General features: G+C 39.9%; 1 protein-coding gene across 1 annotated transcript in view; it reads left to right on the top strand.

Moving 5' to 3' along the window:
* Positions 1-253: 253 nt before the first annotated feature.
* LOC111270728 (uncharacterized) overlaps positions 254-23553 on the top strand; it is a 28907-nt gene continuing 5607 nt past the window's right edge. The window contains exons 1-3 of the mRNA XM_022851109.1: positions 254-464; positions 12985-13280; positions 15521-15908. Coding sequence (XP_022706844.1) covers positions 389-464; positions 12985-13280; positions 15521-15908 — 760 coding nt within the window. The 5' untranslated portion in view covers positions 254-388. The remainder of the gene's footprint in view (positions 465-12984; positions 13281-15520; positions 15909-23553) is intronic.

A 23553-nucleotide genomic window follows, 5' to 3' on the forward strand; every position in this document is an offset into this window, starting at 1 on the left:
AAACAGCGAAACAGTGCATTTAGGATACTAGCGCAAAACTAAACGCACCCTGACCACCAGCTATAACAGAGATCAGTCGCGTCTCTCTACCCCTTTTGAATCGCTAACGCGTTACCCAACGATGTACCTATGTCGAGTACATCGATAATCGTTGGCGATTTACTGAGGGCAGCCCCCAGGTTGCAACTGCAGTGGTCGAGACACCCCGCGACCGGATTGTTGCGTCACAGCGGCAACGCCACAAGGGGAACTCCAGTAGCGGCTGTAGACATTGGTTGTCGACGGACGACAAGGTAATAAGTAAGTAACTGTCCAGTCGAACAAAATCTCGGATCAACGAGTTAAGGCTCGACGATTACGGAAAGCGAAGAACACGACCCCTGAGAAGATGATGGCGTTCGACCCAGTTCTGCTGAAGATCTGGCTATTGGTGACTTTATTGACAATGGTGCACGCCCACTTCGGTGAGTTAAACGTCAGTCGAAAGGAGCTGTAAATGAAGGCGTTATATTGTATAAACAGCTCCTTTGTATTGTGTTAACTTGTTGACCTAAACAGTTTTGCATTCTATATAAAAGATAGCAGAAGTCGGTTTTAAGTCCGCTGAACGGCTTAAGAGCTATATAATATACGTGGATAAAAAGTTATATAATAACTTTTGTGGGAAATAACATTTCATGTGAGAGGAGACTACGAACTGTTACATACGGTACGATTTATATGTAGTTTTTATGGAATTTAGATTGTACAATGAATACTTAATAATGTTCTGAACCGTAGCGTCCTTAAGGCTTCATATTGCTTAATTAGTTTAAGTAGCTGATATGTTGTTCAAAGTTGATTCAGTCAGGCAGCTAATGGTGACAAACGGTCATCGCTAAAAATGACGGCCAATCTGCCTGTTAAGCCCCTCACATTTAAACAATCCTAGCTAGCATCTTGTACCATTAATCACTGAGTTCCAGTTAAGTTTCGTCATAGCTTTCTGCATTATTATTGTTTCGTAACTGTATGGTCTTGTCGAACCTTAAAGGGAATTGACCGGTGTTGTAAATACAGGACGGTGGCAGAAACGTGAAATTTCTTTGATTAATGTTTGCATCAATTAAACTGAAGATGAAGGCAATGAATCGCCTCAGAACCGATCTGAAAAGAGCCAATTCCAACTTTTATGGTTCCCATCGACTAAACAGAGTTTTGTCACAAATTGATATGCACAACACTGTGGGACACACACTGCCACATTCGTCTATCTCTCTTATAAAGGGTAACATAAAAAAAGAGGACATTTCGAAGTTTTACTCGCAATTCGAAAATATCAATCTCGAGGGTTTGATATAACCTTGAACTTCTACTCTGTAGGGTATTAGTATTGTAATATATACGTATATATAATAATAGTATTATAACCTTCTTGTGCGGTTATAAGCGACTGTAGCAGGCGTCGCATCGAAATAACGCGTATCGGTTATCGGCACTGACAATGTCAGGATTACTCTTCTTTCCGTGGGCAAAAATAGCGAAGGCGAAACAGGTCACGTTCGAATAGTGTTAAACATTACCTCAACGAACACCTCAATCAAATAACAAAATCATTGATCCCGCAACTTCCTACTGAAGACTTCAACATTTCGTACTCCAACCGCCTATGGGGTATGAAGTCATACGTTTAAGCAGAGTCGATTCCACTGATCGATGTTATTAGACATATTATGTACATTATCGCATATGAAGTTGAAAGCTCGATTAAGAGATACAAGATTTCTATCTAGAGATACAAGATCAAATGTTGTTTAACCAGAGAGTAGCCATGTCGTGACAGGCATTTCTCTTGATTAGGAACACTTAGCTTAATGAAGGTTATCCAAACCGCAAAAAAGCCGTTATCGAACCGACGATACCAAAATAAATTTTATTAGAGTTTGTGACCAATAGCCCATCTTTACCAGTAGAGTACCAAGCAAAACGATAAGCGAAAATCAACGGTAAAAGAGGAAGGTAGAACCGTTTATATATCACCTATATACGTAACCTACGACGTATACCTCACATTAAAGTATTTTAGTGAAGCAACCAATTAACAAGAAACTGACAGGCTGCCATTAAGGTTTGCTTCCACAAAATGGCTGGGAGTATTTGATAAGTTATTATTGATCATTCCGTTTAATAGGTAGAAATGTTCTTCAGAAGCGGTCACGGAGCAGAGACCGGAGTCAAGAACGTCAAAACGATTGAGAGTGGCGCACTCAGAACAAGAACGGAAGCTAAATACAATATCTGTTTCACAGTAGATCGTAGAGGGAACAACTCGTAATTATTCGCGTCCACGTCAGCATATTCATTGAGGCCTGAAAAACAAACCCCTTCGAGCTGCTAGATTCTTCGCCGTCCGTTCCCCGCACGCTAGCATACTAGACGAAGCCATTCCAATAAAAGAATATTAACGCTGTATTGCAAAAATCTTGAAAAATTCAGTATCATTTTTGCGAGGAGAATATAATGGTATGGCGAAGCAGTAGATGTAGCATCATAGTAGCGTACATCGGCCCTCCGAGCAGCGAAAACGTGATCATCTTGAACGACAATATCATGCACTACTTTCACTGGCTACCCTGTTCGTACATGCTGGTAACATAAGTACTAACACTGGCAAACCGAACAATTCCTGGACTCACATCATATTAGGTTTCCTCAGCGACTTCGGATACCAGCTACTCCCTCATACCAATACGCTAACGTTTGGAAGTCATATGTGAAGATCGTTAATCGGCATATTTGTATCCTATTTGACTTAATTTATTCCTGTAGGAGATGCATTGTGTATGTCAGAGATCAATACAGACTATTGTCGTTGTGTTTGTTCGACAAAATTTTTAATAAATTTTTGCAGGAGGCATAGTTTTGTAAAAAATGCTGTATTTAATTAGGCCAACATTACAAGAAAATGATGTAAGCACAGTTAACAGAATAGCTCAGCCTTTCGTTCAACCAGCGCGCATTGGACGGGGTCATAACCTAATCCCCTTGCCATTTTCTCTTCTGCTGAATGACCTGTCACTCCGTATTCAGGATCTGGTGGGAGAGCTGAAAACGTTCTGTATCCTAAAGATCTTTGGAACGACTAAGTCTCACGTTCAGCAAGTTATCACGAAGATGTCGTGCTACGTAGATGAGGTCACCATGGACAAAGCAGAAACCACGAAGTTCTTCCACAAAGGCTGCCGTGCTGACATGCTCCGAATAACAACTTGATGTAGCTGTACATTACGTACGACAAATACGCTTCGAGTACCTCGAACTGATTGCTTCCTACAGAAGCCAGGTTTCCTAGAAACAACATTCATGAATTGTGATTCGTATGACTTACCCAAAACAAATTTTCGTTTCTAATGCGAGCCTTCATCGTTTATCGCTGAACAGACGCAAACAAACACGTGTACTGTCTAGACGGCGCGTCGCTGTTCATAAAACTAAGACACAAACTCAAACTCTCCATAATCCCTGCCTATTCGAAGTTTATGATTCCATGGGATGGCAGAGATCGATTCTGTCTTTTGTAATACGAGTACAATAACTATTGAAGCTCAGAAACGGTCGGACTTACAGATAGCTACACGTCTTGGAACACGTGGGTTTTACTACATTTACAAATAGAAGGCTTTCGTTTGCCGTGGACTAAATGTATTTTGTGTAGCGACCTCGTATGTTATTGTGGATATATACTGAGTGCCAAAAGCGTAGTGGACACGGAATAGTTGGGACGACAGACGGATTATGCACCCTATTGTCTTGAACAGGTGCTGTCAGGGTCTTCGAACTTTGTCGGTTGTCATACAGGAATCCCACTCTTCTTGGTTCTGGACATAGACAATGCTAATTAGATACGCAATTTACGGCAATGAAAGAAGAGCTAGAGTATTTCCGCACTTCTGAGACAGGACGAGAGATGGGAACAGACTTAACGGGTTTCGATGAGAATAAATCTACCGATGACCTGCTTCATACTGAGTAACATCGCTTGTGGAAAGGATAACCCGAGTTTTGTTATCTGTGATAGATGTCTTTGTCCAGGATTGCCATCACAGAACATTAGTCGATGCCGTGTTAGCTGTTATCAGGTCAAAATAAAATATTGTCCAAAAATAGCAATTCTTCATATGAATTCGAAGCTTTATTTTACCTGTAAATTGATTGTGATTCATATATTTACTCGTGACTCATTAAAATTTGGTGTGCCGTGTAAAGACCTGACCCAATATAATCAAAGGACCAGTTATAACTGACGTTTTTGATTTAAGCAGAAGTTCGTAACTGTAGGTGTAAGCGCTAGATTTCTAGAAGTTTTCACTAGGCTCTTACACGATACAAACAGGTGCTATTCAGGTAGCATACTGGAGTTAAACCTTTTGACAAACCTTTTAGGCTATTTAACGAGAGTAAGGCATCAAATAGAAATTTTCTACGGTGAGATTTCAATAACATCAAATATACGGAATGCGGCTAACCTAGCAACAGCTACGAAAAACTCCTTATGCCTTTTTTTTTTTCTTTTTTTTATTTAAGAGTTAAGCTTATTTTTACGAAGAGCCAATGTTTTTTTGTTAGCCAAATTATATCGCTACGGCATGGCCAGAAACACAGATATCTTTTACCGTCTTCGAGTTATCTATTCCTTGTGCCATTCTTACTGAAGACAATATCTATATTCAAATAGTAGCTTCGTTGGATATAATGCACACCAGTTAGTGGACAAACGTTTTTTTCGTTAATTACATTCACAATATAGAGAAATCCTCTTAAAAAAAAAAGACTGCTCGCATCGGCAACAGGTTCGCAGGGGGGTAACTTATGGCTGTCTAACTTTATCGTCGTGGCAAATTTATTTGACTCTGCTTTACGGCCAGCGATAGATCTAAAGACACCGCAAATATAGCTGGCTGGTCACATTTTCAATACCAATTCAAATACCTACAAGGCCGAATGTTCAGCTAGTTTCCGCTGATTAACGGTGCGTTCGTATCTTTTTTTAAAAGCCTAAAGGGAAGACGAGACTTTATAAACTTCAGATACGCCTCCCTCGTTAACTATATGATTAAGCTAAAATTAATTAATGTACTAATTGCTTGAAATTTAATGGCGACAAGGAATCGTAACTATTCATTTAGAATCTGTGCATCGTTGTTTCCGGCTATTGACCGTGAGTAAATATATCTTAAGAAACCCTCCGTCTGTAATAAGTTAGTTATACGTAGCCTATATGTAATCTGATTGAATTCAACAACGATCGTCCGGTAGGTTTCCTTTCACGGAAGTAACTTACCCGTTACCTGAAAATTAGCAATACAATCAACTATTTTCTATATTGTTTTTATTCTACGAAAATATCACATTTATAATACCATTGATATCTATCTAATTAATTTTGTATCTCATCTTAGGTTAACGTTAGCAGCCGTCTTAAGACGCTTTAACAGGAGAGAGCCGTTCAACTCCGAGGGTCCGGCCTTACATTCGGCCCATATAGGTTATGCAGACATTTTGAGAAAAAACGAGATCGTCATCGTCAGCAAATATGATTTTAATAAGCGCTAGTCTAATATCTATGATTGGCAGGTTGTTAGTAGACCATATGTCCGCGTCGTAAACAAACCTATAGCTAAAACCATTCACATAGATGTAACCACTTATCGCAGAAATTGTTAATACAACAAAAAAACATTTTATAATTTTCAAAATAATTTATTGAAACTACTATTTTTGGAAAAGAATCCTGTAAGAGGAGGTAATCTCTTAAACTTATAAAGACAATAAACAAACTCATTTTATTATAAATAGTCATATACTTTGTTTGTATAATATTATTTATTTGTATATTTCTAGCTTCAAATGCGTAGAGTTCATGTCAACAGATACAGCTCTGACCTCGCGGACCTCTACCTCAACTAGCGTTACAAAGGTATAACAGTTCTAGCATAAGAACCACCGCTAAACCCGTTTCGAATCGCAAAGTAGAGAAATTCCTTCTTTTTCGGCTTGCAAAGTGAACGGCTTGAATGAAAGCCTGCCTAGCAAGATGGCGTATATTCCTGAGGCACTTAATAAAACCTAACATCTTTTCAATATATTCTTTAGTAAAAAGCAACAAAAGCCGGCTAACATTTTCGAATTCTCGTAAATAACATTTCAATGCTTTCTTTCACTTCAGTCACCCCAACGGCGGTCAGATATAAAACGTACTGCCATGCATAAGTTTACCATACTCTATTCGTACTGTTCATAGTTAGAAAAATACGGAAACGAACACATTTATAAAATAGCCTACTCTATCCACCAGGATAGTGTATCGTACGGCTGTCTAGGTGTTTTAAGCAGTTTGGTCCACGTCACATAGCGCGAATACCGAGAGCATGTTGACGCTTTGAGATCATGCCATATTTATATTTATTGAGAGTATAGAAAAATATCCATGAAAGTATAGTTACCTGTCGCGGCTGGCTCGTATTGAAATGAAAATTTTAGACTGTAGCAAAGAAAGTCGGCACTGGCCAAACTCTCAAGGTCCAAGGACTATGTTTCTGTAGCAGTGAGATGGTGGCCCGGTTCTATGGCCAAGGTTGCACAACTTTTGCTGTAGGAATGCAAAGCGATTGTATCGCGTTCTCGCAACGTCTGCTCGTCGACGGCAAGCGCTCATACCAGCAGCTTTGCTTGTTTTGCCACTCAAGTAAGGGTCTGACACTATTCCGAAGGACTAACTAATGCCTCTGAGCGAGGTCGACGGAGCCCAGCATAGCCTTGCCTTACCCGGTTTTCCGTTAGCCTCGCTGGGTTTCAAATATGTGCTAGGGGTTCCTCTCGATCATAAGTTTCTGCCTGGGTAAAAGCGGTGGCAATAGAAGCAACACAAACTAAAAGCTAAAACTTCAGCTGTTCCTAAGTCTTGTGACGAACTAATATCGTTGACATAGGCAAAAGCGGTCAATAACAGCTCTTCTGGCCAGCAATATTACGCCAATAGAGGACCTATATGGCTATCGATGCTAGCAAGAACAGATTGGGAACAAGGTCTCTTTGATGGTCCTTCTACAACAGTATCATTTACGATAGCAAGAAACTAGTGACATCCGGGGCAAGCTGTGGAAGCCCTAGAGACCAGGAGATAGCAGTGTGGGAGGGTAAACAAATTGAACTGGTCGTACGAAGTCCACTGATAGACAATTCAACGAGTACAGGCTTACACACTTCTGCTGTCTAATGTACAGATTGGCTCGGTGGCTATTTGGCTGAGTATTTCAATATGGCACACGAATTGATATGAATGCAAGGCTAACATAGAAACATCTATAAACGCAAAGGCACGTATCCAACTGTTCTTGGGCAGTAGTCCCTGACAAAAATTACAGGGTTGACCATTTTGAATATATATGCTGCGTGAATAATACAAAAACTTAGAACATTTGTTTGTTGGTAGAAATTTATTGAGTGGTTTTTTTCTCTAATGCCTCTATGTTGGGCATAACCCAACCATTATGATGATGCAGCGTGCGCGTTCCGGACGATTCATCTGTGTGTAATATAAAAGCGTCTTGATTTTTGAACTACACACTTTGTGTTGTAATAATTTGTTCTTAAAAATTTTCATGGGAAACCTTTTGTTTTACATACGTTAATTAAAAATGGTGATCAGATCGTGTCTATTATTTTATTATGAGAGGTACAGTTTTCTCATTAGATGTGTATATGTGTATTTTTGCAGATGGTTTTTAAGAAGATGGATTTTATTCCAATCACAAGTGTTTTTCCGTCGAAACTAGACTGAGTTAGCTACACGTTTATACTATTGAGGTTAGCTTGGATTCTATTAATCTTGGGCAGCGCATGATAAGTGGCAGACTGACAAGCGACCGAGCATGTTTGTCATCGCTTTATCGAAAAGGGGCCGTCTTCAAATCTGAAAGCATTTCACGCTCGACGTATACGTCAAACGTCGCACACGTGCGTCGATATTTCTTAACGTTAATTCACTTTTACAAACGTAGGCGAACAGACCCGTTATTGACTTTCCACTAAGACCTGGATTTTTTTGGATAGCTAGCTGTTAGCTGGAAAGCGTTTACGGGTGTGGTATATTTTATGGAAATTTGTAGCCCACTGCGATGGAGCCTACCTATTAGCTCAAAGATAGCTGTTTAAAGATCGATTCTGGCTTGTTGATTGATCAAGAGTGTGTTTAAAGTTCTATGTGGGCCATCTTCTTTTCTGTTTCATCCATCGATAGAAGAGGCTTTCACTTAAACTGATGAAAATGTTTGAAAGCAATTTTGCTTCCGTATCCGCTTCGCTGATTATGTCCTATTGCATCGAAAAAGTTAATAAATAAACTTGCAGTAAATGCATGCAGCAGCATTATTTGCACGAATTTGCTTTATTTATTTGATGCTGCCAGTCGCGAAAAAAAGACCACGCATATGCCCCAGAAAGCCATAATAAAATGTGTAAAAGCCATATTAAACAATAACAAAGTATGTGCGTCTCGTCTGTGAATGCAGGCACTGTAATCTAAATGCGCCGAAAGCGTAAGCATGATTTCTCGTTCAACTTCTATACAACCGTATTATGAAAACAAACCTATGAGGACAACAAGGCCACACTACTAATAATAATCCCAGCTATATGCAGATCCGGTAGGCAAGATGATCGATTTTGGTAATATACATGCCAGTAGAATGCGGAAGTAAACTACGATAGTGCAATAAACTGTGATCGTAGAAAAACAAGCTGAAATTATCGGGCGAATGGATCGCAATCTGTCATAATATAACGGAGTGGCCTGAAATGTGCCTAAAAAAATAATACGCAGATGGATCACAAACTTTTAATGAAGATAGGACTTCGCAGTTAATGTACCTACTTGTTCGTTTCGGACCAGTGTTTTTGCTTCACTCCACAGCCTCCGATTATTATGGTACACATGATCTATTTTATTACGCGAACTTAGTGACATGAGTCGAAAACCATAACCGTCCTTTTTCCATGTTTTTAAGCAACCGCCGTACCAGTGTAACTTTAGAGTTAACTTATGACATCGAATGAAGACCACGGTGTCTCAACCCTTCGTCAGAGTACAAGAAAGCGAGACTTCTCCTTGATACTGTTATCGTAGGAGATTTGGTTCGGAACTATCCAATAACTTTATAATGTTGTGCTAGACATTTCTCTTTCGAAAAACCGATACCGAGAAATGAATAGAAGTTGAGCAGCGCGAACGGCAGAGGCACATTAAAGGACCGGCAGCGAAAGTCGACGGTAGCAGGGATCTGTCACAGCGCAACATGTCAAGCTACGTAAGGCTTTATCCGGTTGGGGTTGTATCCTGAATTGAATGGGGGCCGTAAAGCTTAAAAATCGCGTAGAAATTGTTTGATCTATGGTCAAAACGGCTGCCCGTGTATAGGTTCGCCTACAACCACTGTATCAATGTCTAAATAACAGCCATCGACTTGTGGTCGATGCTATCTATTTTATCTTATTTATATATTTATCAAAAGATGTTGGAATAACACACTTTGGATCAAGTTGCGGATTATTCGTAAAAATATATTAAGATGTAAAATAATTCGATGCAAAAAAAATATCGTATTTTGTCCATATATATCGAATAGATATCATACTTATACTTGGTCAGACCGGAGGTAGCCCAATTGACCCCGTATACACTATTTTAAGTTAAATACATGCAAGTTACATGTGTTCCGTTTCAGTGAAATATACAGATAATTTTAGTATTTCGTTTCTTATATTTCAAACGACACTGAAAAACTTGTAAATTCATTCATATCATAGCATTCTTCTCATCTACAAATGCTATTTGACATAATGTTAGAAAATTTACGGCTAAAAAGTCTAAATTTAGTTTCATTTATCTTTATGCTGTCGTTGTCAATTCGGAGAATGACAAAAAGGGGTTAAAATTAGGGTAACGGCAACCCATGTACGGTGGAGGCATCCAAAATAATTTATGATCACTCCTGGCGTCCAACGTTTGAGAAACTTCGTTGCTCGTACATTTGCACTAAAGAGAGTTTCTTTCGTACCTATTGTTTGTAACCAGTTGGCCCAGTAGCGCGTCCTAATCTTTACTTAAACCGAGATTTATAGTAATAGTCTTCATAAAACTAATCGTCTATTTTACTAAAATTACGATATCTCTATATACTGCCACACACATTATAGATGTCACATGTTTCATATAAGCGCAAAAAACAATTATTTTCTGTTCCTGTAATAGTTCTGTTACTTTTTGTCAATTCTATAGCGTTAACGACATATCGGTCTTGAAGAGCCCGTTAAGGTCGAGATTGAACTGACACCGATCGGGTGGGATAGGGAGCTATTGTGTTATAGAGATTTGATCTGAAACACTAACAGAAACATATAGGCAACGTTTAGAGCTGATCGTTAGAGGATATAACCATCCAGTTGATTTAAACAACAATATTGTTATTGTCGAAAAAAAAAAATGCTACGGATATAATTATTGTTAAAAGAAGTTGTTACAACATTACGACGACTCCCCAAGCACGAATCTACATAGAATATGATTATAAGAATGACTCAGCGACCTTTAAGCGGATTAGACTTCGTTAACTTTTTTTTCTTTTTTTTTTTTTTTGTTGTTTCTGTTCTACAAACTGCAAGCAATACAGAGAGATACATGGTCGCGAATCCGAAATTCACTAGCCTTGAAGCCGAGGCTTGCTCGAAGACGAAAAGCTCCGGTTTTTTTCTATAAGCTGCTTCACTTCGAATTATCGCAGGTAACGTGCTTCAGTATAGGAGTCTAAGCGATACCGTTGCATAAATTGAAAATCCACAAGAAAATTTCTGATCGAAGGTTCTCATATCGTATTGGGACGAGAGCGACGAATTGCTCAAGCGATACCATCTCCGATATTGGTCAGTTGAGAGAGAGATACTGTTTATCATACGGTGATGAGAGCAAACTCAATGAAGCGTAAAGCGTTCATTGAGGTTTTTCCCTTTCAACATTGAATAATACGCCTGAATTAAGAGAAACTTCAGGATTTGGCAAGGCATTTTTTTGCCAGCTAACCGGTGAAATATTGCGGTGAGTTGTTGGTTTAAGATGAACCATTTACTTATAGACAAGCAAACGAGAACTCTTTCTTGATCTGTACAGATAAACACTATGGTCATGAGAGGGTTGAAAGGCTAGTTTAAACTATTATATTCTATAATAATATCTACCATATTGCTGAAAGGAAAATCAAAAAAGATTCCACCTCGAGTCGGTCTTGATAATCTCAAATATAGTAGGTTCTTTAAGTGCTCTAGACAGAGAGAAGTAGCAAACTTTCATAATGCGCTAGAATTGTTTTTTGAACGAACATTTTTGCAATCAACAATCGAACTGCAACAGTTGCATCCTACATAAGATTGATCTCTAATGGTAGCGTCGTTCCTACATATATCTATCATAATAGAAGCTATGAATATTTGGCAGTAGGAGCGAGACGTGATTTTGTTTTAAACATACTATTTTCACCTATATATAATATATAGTTATTTCAGCAATAGATTGTGAAGTACCCCAGCAGTGTGCGTATAAAATAAGAAGATAGTCGTGAATGTGATCGTGTAACACTTGGCTGCATGATTTAAAAGGCAACTTCTACAAGCCAAGTTCTCTAGTGATCTATTTTGACTGCGTTCTTTGAATGAAGAGGCTTATCTAAGTAGTAAACTGAATCAATGGATAGCCTCGGATGGGTAGTAATTAATATAGGACAAGACGTTGTATATAAATACGAATTATAGTAGTTTATGTACGTATGAGTTCAAGCATTGACCTTCTCAGCGACCGACCGACCACTGAGGACAAGGCCTGTCTGCTAATAAGCTACCAGGCTCGCTTGAATATGAGCAACTATGCTCAATTGCCCCCACCCAAATAGACGCGACAGCAGAACCCGTTATGACCCAGAATTAGTTACCGAACATTAAGCAGATGACAACGGGATGCCAAAGATTAATGTTGTTAGAGTAAGTATTTTCTGGGCCTATAATAGCCACAAGGCGAGTCAGCCTTTATTATCAAGCTATTATTATAAGTATCTACTATGAATTTTGAAACTATATCTATTTATATTTCGAAAATATATCTAATACTTGTAAGCTATAATTATTATTAGGTATTAATAATACAATAATATAATTTCGATACCCTATATGGGGATCGTAGTAAGATGAGACATGTAAATGTTTCTTCAAAACTTCAAGTTAAACCAATCTTTTTTATGTTTATGAAGTTGTTTTTTTATTATTTAGTAGTTTGTTATGAATTATTTAACCTACGAATACATGTAACATTTTTCAAATAACGCTTACGATAAATAGCCCTGTTGAGCTCAAGCGGTTAACGCAAAAGGCCTAGGCTAGGCACGGGGTAAGCGCCGGCCCCGCATGAACTACGTCACACCCATGGGAGCGATGTGAGTGGTGCGTAAAGCTGTTATGTCTCACAGAACGCGCTATAGGGTGACGTAGCGTAAATTATACAGGGATTAGTGCTAGTTGGCGCACATTTTTACAGGAGGGTGGTTTATGTATCTCGCAGTTTACTAATGACAGATGCTGTTGTCTAAAATGTCGATCTTGTTCAAGTTCTCATTCTCTGTATCATAGTATAATGTTAAAGACAATGCAACAAAATAAAAATCTATCGTGGTTCGGACAATGCAGACCATGCAGGACAATAGGAAAGTTACCTGTTAATCAACTCCTCACAGTTAGTGATTATACAAGGGTAAGATCCATGCGAGAACCCGTCTTCTGTTAACTTACGTACAGTTCATTCAGCTGCGGAAACGTACGCGACTCGCACAGTATTTTAAGGAAACGGGGAACTTTAATGTCTAAACCACTTAATTACATATCCCTTTTGCATTAATTTGTCTTCTCTAGGTCAGCGACATCCGGGCCGACGATATTTCTCAGACCCAGGTAGATCGAGCCTACCAGAGGGAGCAGTCATATCTTTAGAGCGGTCAAAGAACACCTTAAACGCAGATACCACGTCGGCCTCCATCCCAGCCGTTGCAGCGGCATCGGTCACAACAGTTAACCCAGACCTCGCCGCACATAACCCTCACGCATCTCCTCCAAGCATCGACCGAAGACTCACCCCCGCCAATGCTACGGGCCAGCTAGGTTCTACCGTTTATCTACATTGTTACGTGCATAATATTGGACAGAAAACGGTTAGTAGAATGTATACGTATCAGGTACACGAATACGAAACTAATCAAATGGGCAGGGTGATACCGTTTTCTACACATCTTGCACGAGGCTTTCCGTTACAACGATCGGTATGAACTAAAGTCTGATTATTAAGTTATTTTAGGGAACAAGGCACTTTTTCAGAGTGTTAAAAATGAGAGGCAGGAGGGAATATCTGGTTCGTGGAATAAATGCACGATACAGAGATACCAGTGGATTTTATCGCTTCCTTTATGTGGCCTGCTTGGGAAATTTCTAATCATATCAATGCTTGGGTTATCATTCGCCTCGACAACGTACATGTGTTTTGAGTGCGCCCTAAAACCCGACAATCTGAGCGCGTCAATGAAGATCCTATGACCGAAAAAAATGAAAGTACTTTCCAATAACGTAGAAACAAAAATAATCATCAGAAGGGTTCATCGCATATTGTCCATAGCGCAATGCAGAGCTATGCGATCGACCCAATCGATACTTAAATGTGGATGCGTAAGGATATAATCTATCGTTTCTTAGGACGCACCCAGACTTCATAACTAACTGGTGTTAGCTCCCTAACTGACGAAAATTGATAACCATATTAAAATGAGCAATAACCCCTAGAGCACAGACACTAGAAGTTGAAGTAGGTCTGACATGTTTGATTTAATAAAATTGTTAGAATATTGGAGTATAAAGAAAATTCTTCTAGCACATCACTGCTCAGCTGTCACTAGATTGATACGTGACAATACGTGATCTATCTCTTTATTTTGTCACAAAATGCACGACGGATCTAGTGGTTCGGCTATCATGTTAGGTGCTAGATAAAGTGAGAAATGCCAGATTTGTTTTTATGGTTGGACCCCTTCAATTAAGAGCAGAGATACTTGCGTTGATGTCATCTGCTTGCGACATTCTAACATAGATACCCGTTATGACATATTCACGCTCATTATATATATATTCATACAAAAAATTAAAGGAAACCTATCAATACTATAATCTTACAGCAGTAAGGTTATGAGTAGCTGAAAACCAGCAGGAATACATATTATACACGATGAATGTAAAAAAATATTTGCTCAAGCTATTGTTGTTTCTGCGAACGAAAAATCGTCTTATTAGTTGCTCTCATACTTCGATGACCCAGGCTGTAAGCGGTCTATGCTTTGGTGGAAGAGGACGAATTAGCTGTAAAGCAATAAATTTGTCCACAAAGTCATCTTCGGCTTTCTCCACTGACTCTCTGCGACAGTTGGACAGCGTGGAGATGGTCTGGCACTGAAGTTTTCTGTGGTGTTGACACAGCATACATATGTACCTACGTTCAATGTTATTAAATGACCCAATTATCTGTTTATAAGGGAGTGGTCGTTAGCTCCTTTTTTCTGCAGGAGTAATAACATTGAGAAAGTCACCCATCGGAGTGACGGTAAGACCGTACGGGTGTACATATGCAAACTAGAGTCTCGAAATCAATAACAATGTATACATCTCTAGGTACGTGGTTAGTGAACAGAGGTAATGTTTTTTTCCTCTATAGCTTTAGCTTGATTCAGCCACGCTTGTAGATCAATAGAGAGCAATAAAAACAGTTTCTACGTGCTACATATTCCATACCTACTTCAAATTAAAGCAGGCTTCCGATGAAAACGTGAGGTTCATACAGTCACTGTCTAATTAGATATCCTATCTTGACAAATTTACCTCTGTTCGTGTGTCCGCATCATTAAATAGGTGTAAACGCAAAAATGTGAAAGTTCTATGAAAAGAATCTGGAAAAGAAAGGATCCCTGTAACAAAGTTCTGCTGTTACAAGCAAAGCATCTTCCGTCGAAGACGATGCCACAGTTACGGAGTGAATTTACGTTCGGACAGTGATTTCCATAGTAAGGACTTATTATGCGCCGTTGTTAGCCTTTAAGTTAACGGGTAGAAGCTCTGGTCAGCTCTAGGAGACCCTGAATGACAAATCAAAGCGTCTGGGTGTGTTTTTTTGCAGGCCGCGTCAGGCCAAAGTCTGTTCCGAGATGTATGTAAAATCGGAAAGTGTAATCTTTATTTAGACCCAGCTCAATAGCCTTCCCGAGACCGTTGCATTTGTTGCGCGCGAAGCAATTTTTGCGTCATGATCAAATTGATATAATTATCATTATGATATAATACTAGTCGTTAAACAACTATTAGCAACTAAGTTACTTCCTTTTCTTTCTCATTTCTACCTTTTCTTTGCTTACAGGTAACATGGCTTCGGCGTTCGGACTACCATATATTGACGGTCGGTATGGTTACCTACACAAGTGACGAACGCTTCTCCGCGGTGCGTCGAGATCGACCAGTCTCCCATTCACAACAGCAGCAACGCCGGTTGTCAGAGCAGCAGCACAAGCCTGCCTCATCTCCTGCCAGGACACACATGCTGAACTCAGTGACGCCAAAATTGTCGCGCAATGAGTCTGGTAGCGCCGATGTTGGCCCCAAGCCAGCGTTTTCGCAATCCGTTCCGGCGTCCGAAGACTGGATGTTGCAAATCCGCGGCCTCCAGGAAGCCGACGCTGGCGAGTACGAATGCCAAGTTAACACGCAGCACCCTATGCTCAGCGCCTATGTAACGCTCAATGTTTTATGTGAGTATTACTACAGTGATATGTAGGCCTTCAGGTGGTCATCTGGGAAAATATCGATTAGTATTACGAATGAGTAGACTTTTAATCATATTAAAAACCGGAGGCACAATAAGAGGACGCTAGACTTACACATAAAGGTAATGCTGTGTTCGTCTGACACGCCTCAAATCAGGCAGCTGCAGTAGCGTGAAATAACCTTCTAGTATCAACTAGAAACCTTGATAATCTCACTAAAACTAACATTGAGAGCTATTATATAAAGCTGGAACCTTCGATCTAATCTTGTAAACTCAAGATGCCGAGGGACTTTGCCCCGTGTGCTCTTATATTCTACAAAGAACAAAGCGTCGATGAATACAACCTGTTTATGTTTCATTGTATGCTCTAGTGGTCTACATTGTAGTAGAATTTTTTAGTACCCCTTTCACGTCGTCCGCACATCTATGCGATAGCAATCCTCTAAAATCGATACCGCGTTTTTCCGTAGCCTATTAACATAGCGCTCCTCATACAACAGCAACGTACGAGCCCCGCCTTAGCTTCACACTCATGTACGACGGGCCTGATGGGACTGATAGAAACAATTAGGTATGAAGGTAAACTTGAAAAATAATCTTACTCATCATTGTTCCGTGGGCGTGATCTTACCTAACGCGGTTGATTAGGTCCCATTTTCGACTCGTATATCACACTTGTACATGCTTATGTACTGTCTCTTGCATGTTCCTCAAACCTGCCAGACCACGCGTACGACGTCTACAAACAAAGTGAGAGATATTTGCATCTCAGTCACTTCAGAGAACTAAAACACCAAAACGATGTCGACAATACGCCTTCAATTTGCATGAAGCTGCTCTTATTGCGACTGACGGCCATAATAATACTCGCGGGCTTCACCCGTAGCGATTCTTCCATCTCCAAGTGCCGGTGCTCTCGGAAGTGATATCATTTTTCTTGCTAAAAGGCACTGGGTATTTTATCGACGACGACCGCGGCAAGAAATGATCCTATAAACTGCCTCATATAGCCAGAATTGCCTTTTTCCTACTGTAGCAATTTCCCTCTTTTACTACCTATCTAGCAGTATATGGCAGTGGCCAGACAGAAACAGAAAGACGAAAAAATAATAGTAGCGGGTAGTGCTATTTCGATTGCTGATAGCTTCGTTATCGATAATGGTGAATGCTGTCCCATGGCATGATGGCCTTCAGCTATTGCTTTCGTCACCAAACTTAGCGCCGTTTTGTTCCACCGACTGCCCCGTCCTTCGAGATGCCCCCCACAGGAAAGATGCTGATGATTGCTACCGTGGCCGTCATGACGAAGACATCTGAGGTTGCTCGAGTGTCTTCCCTCAGCGCTTCCACTGATGACAAAGCCGATTATACTCCTAGAATTAGTGCAGTTTCTCGTGTAAGCCAGCTGCAACGAAGCGTCGAGATCAAAGGAGGCCTAACAGCGAGTAGTGTTATCATTTTTAATGTTTGATTTTTCTCACTCGCCGCCTAAATCGCTAAAAATATCTATATCGATCGTTCTATAGCCAATCTAGGCGCGGCGTATAGAAGACGAAGTAAAATGAAAAGCGAATGGAGTGTGAGCGGCTGACTATCGTATAGAATACCTATATCGTATAGGATATGTTCTATGAACGTAGAGAGAGAATCTCCATGGAAAATCCCGTTCACTGAGGAGGAGCAGAAGTTGGCGCCTGTTGCATTAGTCTGCCAGCGCCTTATAGCTACAAATGTGTTCAAACCTGGACTAAAGTCGGTTAGAAAAATAGCAATAGGCCTGCTCCAACATCATGGCTGCTAGGCCACGTAGTATTGTCGGTGGCGTCGTTCGTAAATGCATAGATGAAGAAGAAAGTCCTAGTCCAGATATTGAACGTCCCTCTCTGTCAAGAAGAAATGCTGCCGAGCAAATAGACGATACCACAGAGTGCACGACTATGAAATAGCGGTATATCGTCCTACGGCATGTGCCACTATTTCATGTTTCTTTTCGGATTCGAGCTGCGGTTCGAATGTATAGAAAGGGAGTCTTCGTGTTGGCATGTACTTACTTGTCGGCTTGGACTTGTCCCTAGAAAGAGATGCCATGGTAGATGAATCTTAAGTTTGGCTGCGTAACATAGAAAGAGAGAGAGAGAGACTATAAAGTATTAGGCCAGAGGCTGCCACATTGTTGATTTTTGTACCTTAAAATCAGCCTTCTCAAAGACACTCTCTAATATAATACACTTATCTTCACTATGGCACTAACACCTAATCTCGAGTTAATTGTTTTGAACCAGTTATGTTCGATTTGCTCTATAGTACAACAAACTTCTCTCTAATAATATCTAGACTGATTCCTATTGCAGTTAGATAAACTCTCGAGCAGCGTTTCATTATTAATAGGTTATAATTGATTATAAATATGCGTCACTAATACAGTCACTTCGATCATGCCCCACATGGTGCAGCTACTCAGCTCAGATATGCAGCGTATATGTACTAGCGCATTGATCCTGAATAGTACAATTCTATATTCATAAGCGATTATCTATTAGCAAACTGTTCAATCAGGGGGGTTTGCACAATTTTGCTCTTGCACACCGAAGTGAGACGCATTTTCCTTTACGAAATAAGTTAAACGGTTCAAGAATGGAGGCGAAATAATCGTTTACCTGTTTCAGGGGATTTTGAAGCTTAACATGTTCACCTTGTAGCGGAATCCAATATGGACCAATTGATCCTGCCCACGTATGAATAAACTTAGAGAGGAGACTTTTGCTCTACTTGAATTGACTCATTTTGAAAAAAGGTCTCTGCGAAAACTGTATCTCACAGACGTTTCCCCTTCAAAGGCATATTGACATTCACTATCGACGGCTTACCTGAAATAAATGTTTTCCCCCTTAGTTGAATACGTATTATAGCATAGACTGCTACATTTATTCCTGCGATAGTGCAGGTGGGAACATGTTTGGTAACTGATTCTAAGTGCGAAGGTTCATAGTGGCTTAGGTCTGAAGTCGGACGTAGACGCACCTAATTTCATGCCGAGAGTGAGCCGTCTGAACTCGGGGCATTCGTTTAATAAGTATGTACACGATTCTGCTATATTCGCTTTCTAATCTGACAACCTATTTGGCAAAGATCAACTTCAAAGTTCTCGAAAAGTTCATAATGCTCTGTTTGACAAGGCGGCTTTCGTACCAATCTGCACAATACAACGGTGCAAATCCCAGCTAAAATAAAGACAATTTGAGCACCGTCTCAATAGAATATTGAGCTAGTCGAGCACGCCCGACTAAAGTGAATGCTTATGACTGGTTTACTGCACTGACGGCAGCAAAGAGCATGGACCTCCATGACTATCGGAATTGCTAGCTATTGGATTAGGTTGATATAGCTGGTGGCACCGAAGGCTCCACAGAGCACTTGCGTCCTACGAGTAGAATCTAGCTGCAAAGTTTATGTAGTTAAGGCAAATCGATATCTTCTATGGAAAAACTTACCACAAATATTGGGTTACATACTTATGTGATACGGTGATACGCACGAATTCTAAGATGAGCTCCTGTTTTATATACAGACGTCTACAGGTTTGTTTGCTTGCTTCGAATCTACATCTCTGCATAGGACATCTACATTATGTTTGTTTTAGCTAATACGACATTCGCGGTAGTCTGTTATTTGCTTCCGCTGTTGTATTGATTGATTCTATGCGAAGTTGTACAGGTAAAGTGCGTGTAACACAATCCCAATAATAACGGTAAGGGTTTTCTTTTGTTTTTCTTGCTATCAGGCCCTTCAGTATGTTCTTTTATCTACATCTAGCCTTTAATTGTACATTTGCCTGCGTCTGCCACAACAGATGCAAAGTCGGGTCATCGATAAATGGTATCGAGAGATCATTTACGCCGTATTTGGAGTTATCACAGGGTTATTCGAAGACAGCGTTGTAGGTAGAAAATAGCGGAGATTCATTTACAATTGATGCGAAACGCCAATGCGTGACTGAATGCACAGAAGGATACTAGCTGCTGTTAGATCGTATGCTGGCTGCAGCTTTTCTTTGTCCGGTAAATGATCTTCCCGCTTGTTTTTGAACCTTCGGGTCGTTTCGGTTTTTAAAATTGAATAACATTTGATCTATTTGGGATCTAATGATAATTTTTATGTCTGTTAGAGATACCAGAGCATTCGTCGCAGCACTCTGATAGCCATATACCTACCATTCACGCTCCCGTATGCAATTTCTTTATTTATGGTTCCTCAAAGTAAATCGATAGTGCAATGTGCGATATGCAATTGTCTCATGGAAACATAGAAAACCCGTAGTCATACAGATTTAGAGTGGATGAATGAGCGGGCTGAAGCTAACATTAAATATTTTTTTTCTTAGTACAATAAGTAAATGAGGCACGGCCATGCGGTCTGGCGTTGTCGTCAAACAACCAGACTCCGTGCTTTCAATTGGCATGCCAACGATCCATGAGTCTCTTCAGAAATTCGAAATAGCAGGCTTCATTCATTGTTTCATTTTCGGAGAGTATCTCATAGTAGCAGATGCCCCTGGTGATCATTGCAAGTGCTACAATCATCTCACGTCCAAACTTACTCGACGCTACCACCGAACCTTGATTTCTCTCCAGGGCAACTCTATTTTCTCGCCTGATCCTTCTTTGGCTGGTGGTAGAGATTGGAGCATGTCTGTCGTTTATGATCACTGTGTACTCTAAACAGATTTTTGCTGATTAAAGTTCCGCAATTGCACGTGAAATTCCGCATTGCCAACTAATCTGGAGTTCACTTATAAGGGACTATGTCTTCCCAATTTTCGCTTCCTCAGTATCTGGGTTATAATTTTTTTGGCCGATCAAACCTCTGAAATCCACCCTCTGTTTTTTGGTGAAAAACTTCCTTGATTGCGGCAATGCGGTCTTGTCCTTCGGGTCCTGATATCTGATCATATCTTCGCTAGTCTTCAACGCTGTTCTTGAAATATTTATACCACTCACGTACTGGATTTGCTGAAGGCCTCCTTATATAACGCCTTCAGCAAGCTTTGGTTTCCGTGGCGGTGCGGCCTTCGAAGAACAGACACTTGATCAGTGAGAATCGATTTTCGTGATCAAAAGATGCTTTTCCTTTTGAATCCATTTTTCCTAGAGTAAATTTAACTGGCTGATTGTATAAGATTGGATTATGTGTCAGCTAAATTTCATTTGAAAGTTTCAAATATTGTAATTTCAAAATTGTTTGATCTATATCTGCTGGGCTTTACTACACCATGAGAGTGTAGAGCCCCTTTGTACGCGTCGCTAATGGAAACGTTTAATGATATAACAACATATTGATTGAAATTGTGAAAATATTAAATATATAGAAAAAGTATAAACTTTAATCAATTTAGTTTATAGCAAGCGACGATGATGATGATGATAATGATAATAATTTATATCCCGTTCGAACCGTGGCTGTAGGGAAAATTCAGGTTTCGCCGAGTGGAAACTATGTTACACACTGGGACATAAAAGCTCAGCAGACCGTTCATATCTAACAGGCAAACCCAGTTTTTAACGATGGCTTCATCTTGATTGAAAGTGAGCTAGAAGGGCCGATTCGCTAAACCTTGGATGAAGAAATCATGTGGATTAATGTGGATCTAACAGAAACGCAATATGATTTTTAGATATCGTATGTATAACCAAGATAGATTGGCTGTGGTTAGCCAACTCTTAATTGCCCCTAATCATATGCCGGGGATTACGACTTTTCGATCGTTCAGATGGACTCCATTATAATATGGACATCAGTTAAGGCGCGGTATAGGTTCTTCGAAGTGTTTTTTGTGACATTTTCCGAGCTCAAGATGAGTTTCTCAGGCACAAATTTCTTAGTGCGGGGTTTCTCTATCGTTCTCGAGATGTATTTTATTAGACATAATATGAATATAATAATATATATGGACTTATCCTGCTTTAGATTATGATATATTTGGAAGGTTGAGGCTATATAGATCACTAATAATTTTGTGTGTGTGTGTGTGTGGGGGGGGTATGACTCTAGCTAGAAAAAAAACGATACCTAATGCGGTAAGTTAAACGGGTAAAAATGATGGACTGTCTATCATAGGTCTACATGAAGTTTTACTGAGTTGTATGAGTCCAAGTTGCTAACAGCCAAGAAACACTGTATTTCGTCCGAGACAAATGCGGGGGATCAAAGCCGATTTAATCATATCGAAGCCTACACGATTCAGCTTATGTATGACTCTGTTGTAAATAATTATCTATGGTAAATTCACGACAATATCGTTTCGCCTGAACAATATATACGCCTAACTCAATATATACACATAGACGCATCCCTACAACGCTGAATTATACCTTGACGTTCTTTCAATTTCTCTGCATGCATGTTTGAAATACACTGCTATCTATAGCTTTACTTTATCCTGGTTCACATATCGTTCATAGTCGGTGGGCCGGCGTGTTTTACATGGCTATTGTGGATCTCTCTGCGTTCGTTGCCGTGGTAACCAACAAGGAATAAGCACATGGCCACTGCTGGTACATATTTTAACGTTAGGAAAAATGGTTTCTATACTAAGTCACTGGGTAGGGGGTCAGGGGGCTGCTTGTTTGCTTACCACGGCTTCATGGGTCTGTTAGAGAAATCCCAGATAATTCCGGCAAAACCCGTTCCAGTCTGACTCTTAGTGCTAACAGGTCCTAAAACAATGATTGTGGTGCGGATTTATTCACACAGCGGCAATAGCCGGGAGGGTTCAAAAAAATTGACTGAGATTAAAAGTAAAAAGCCTTTAAGGTGATTATGTAATTTAAGCTGATGTAGTGGTTTTTATACAACGCAGCCTTCAGTTTGTTTTAGAAAATATAGCCTTAGTACAGGCGAAATTGTTTACCGCTTAACAAAAGTTTGATAAAATGCTAAAACATGTTTGCTTGTCCGATACTTTTGAAGTATGGTCAGCGATCAAAGAAAAATCCAGCAGCGCGCGTTGTACGACATTTTTGAGCCGTATGCATTTCATAGAAATTGAAAGCTTACTGTATTGAAATTTCAGATCAACGTAATAGAGAACAGAGTGTTTCATGTAGAAATGTAATCATTGTGGGGTGTTTTTACATAAAAACTAAACCTTAGCAATTTAAAAAGGCCATATTATAGTGTTGTTCAAAACTACAGATTTCCGTTTACTTGCGATACGCGATCCTGCTTTGATTATCTGCTTACTCAACTGAATCAGTTGTTTTAGCCTCGTCTAAGTTCTCTCTCGCTTATGCGAACAGAGCATGAGCTCTAATCCCTGTTACATCCGTTATTATGAACCGGTATGGTAGAACTTGCTTTTTCTGTTTCTGCAGCCATCAGACTAAAAACATGATTTCTAGATATAACCGAAGTTGAGAGTTTACAAGTATGCGATAGACAGTCAGGTGGAAGGTGGAGGCGATGGTATTTTAGCAGGACTCTATATGAACGTATATGCCAAGGAGTTAAATGTTATTTCTGACCGTAGAATATGCCATGCAAATGGTTAATGTTGAATCTGCCTAATGTTTAACTATCTGACGCTGGTTGCTCATCCTGCCGGCTCGGGCTTACCCTAAACACAATGGCAC

The sequence above is a fragment of the Varroa jacobsoni genome, unplaced genomic scaffold (assembly GCF_002532875.2).
Source record: "Varroa jacobsoni isolate VJ856 unplaced genomic scaffold, vjacob_1.0 scaffold_166, whole genome shotgun sequence".
Taxonomy (NCBI): domain Eukaryota; kingdom Metazoa; phylum Arthropoda; class Arachnida; order Mesostigmata; family Varroidae; genus Varroa; species Varroa jacobsoni.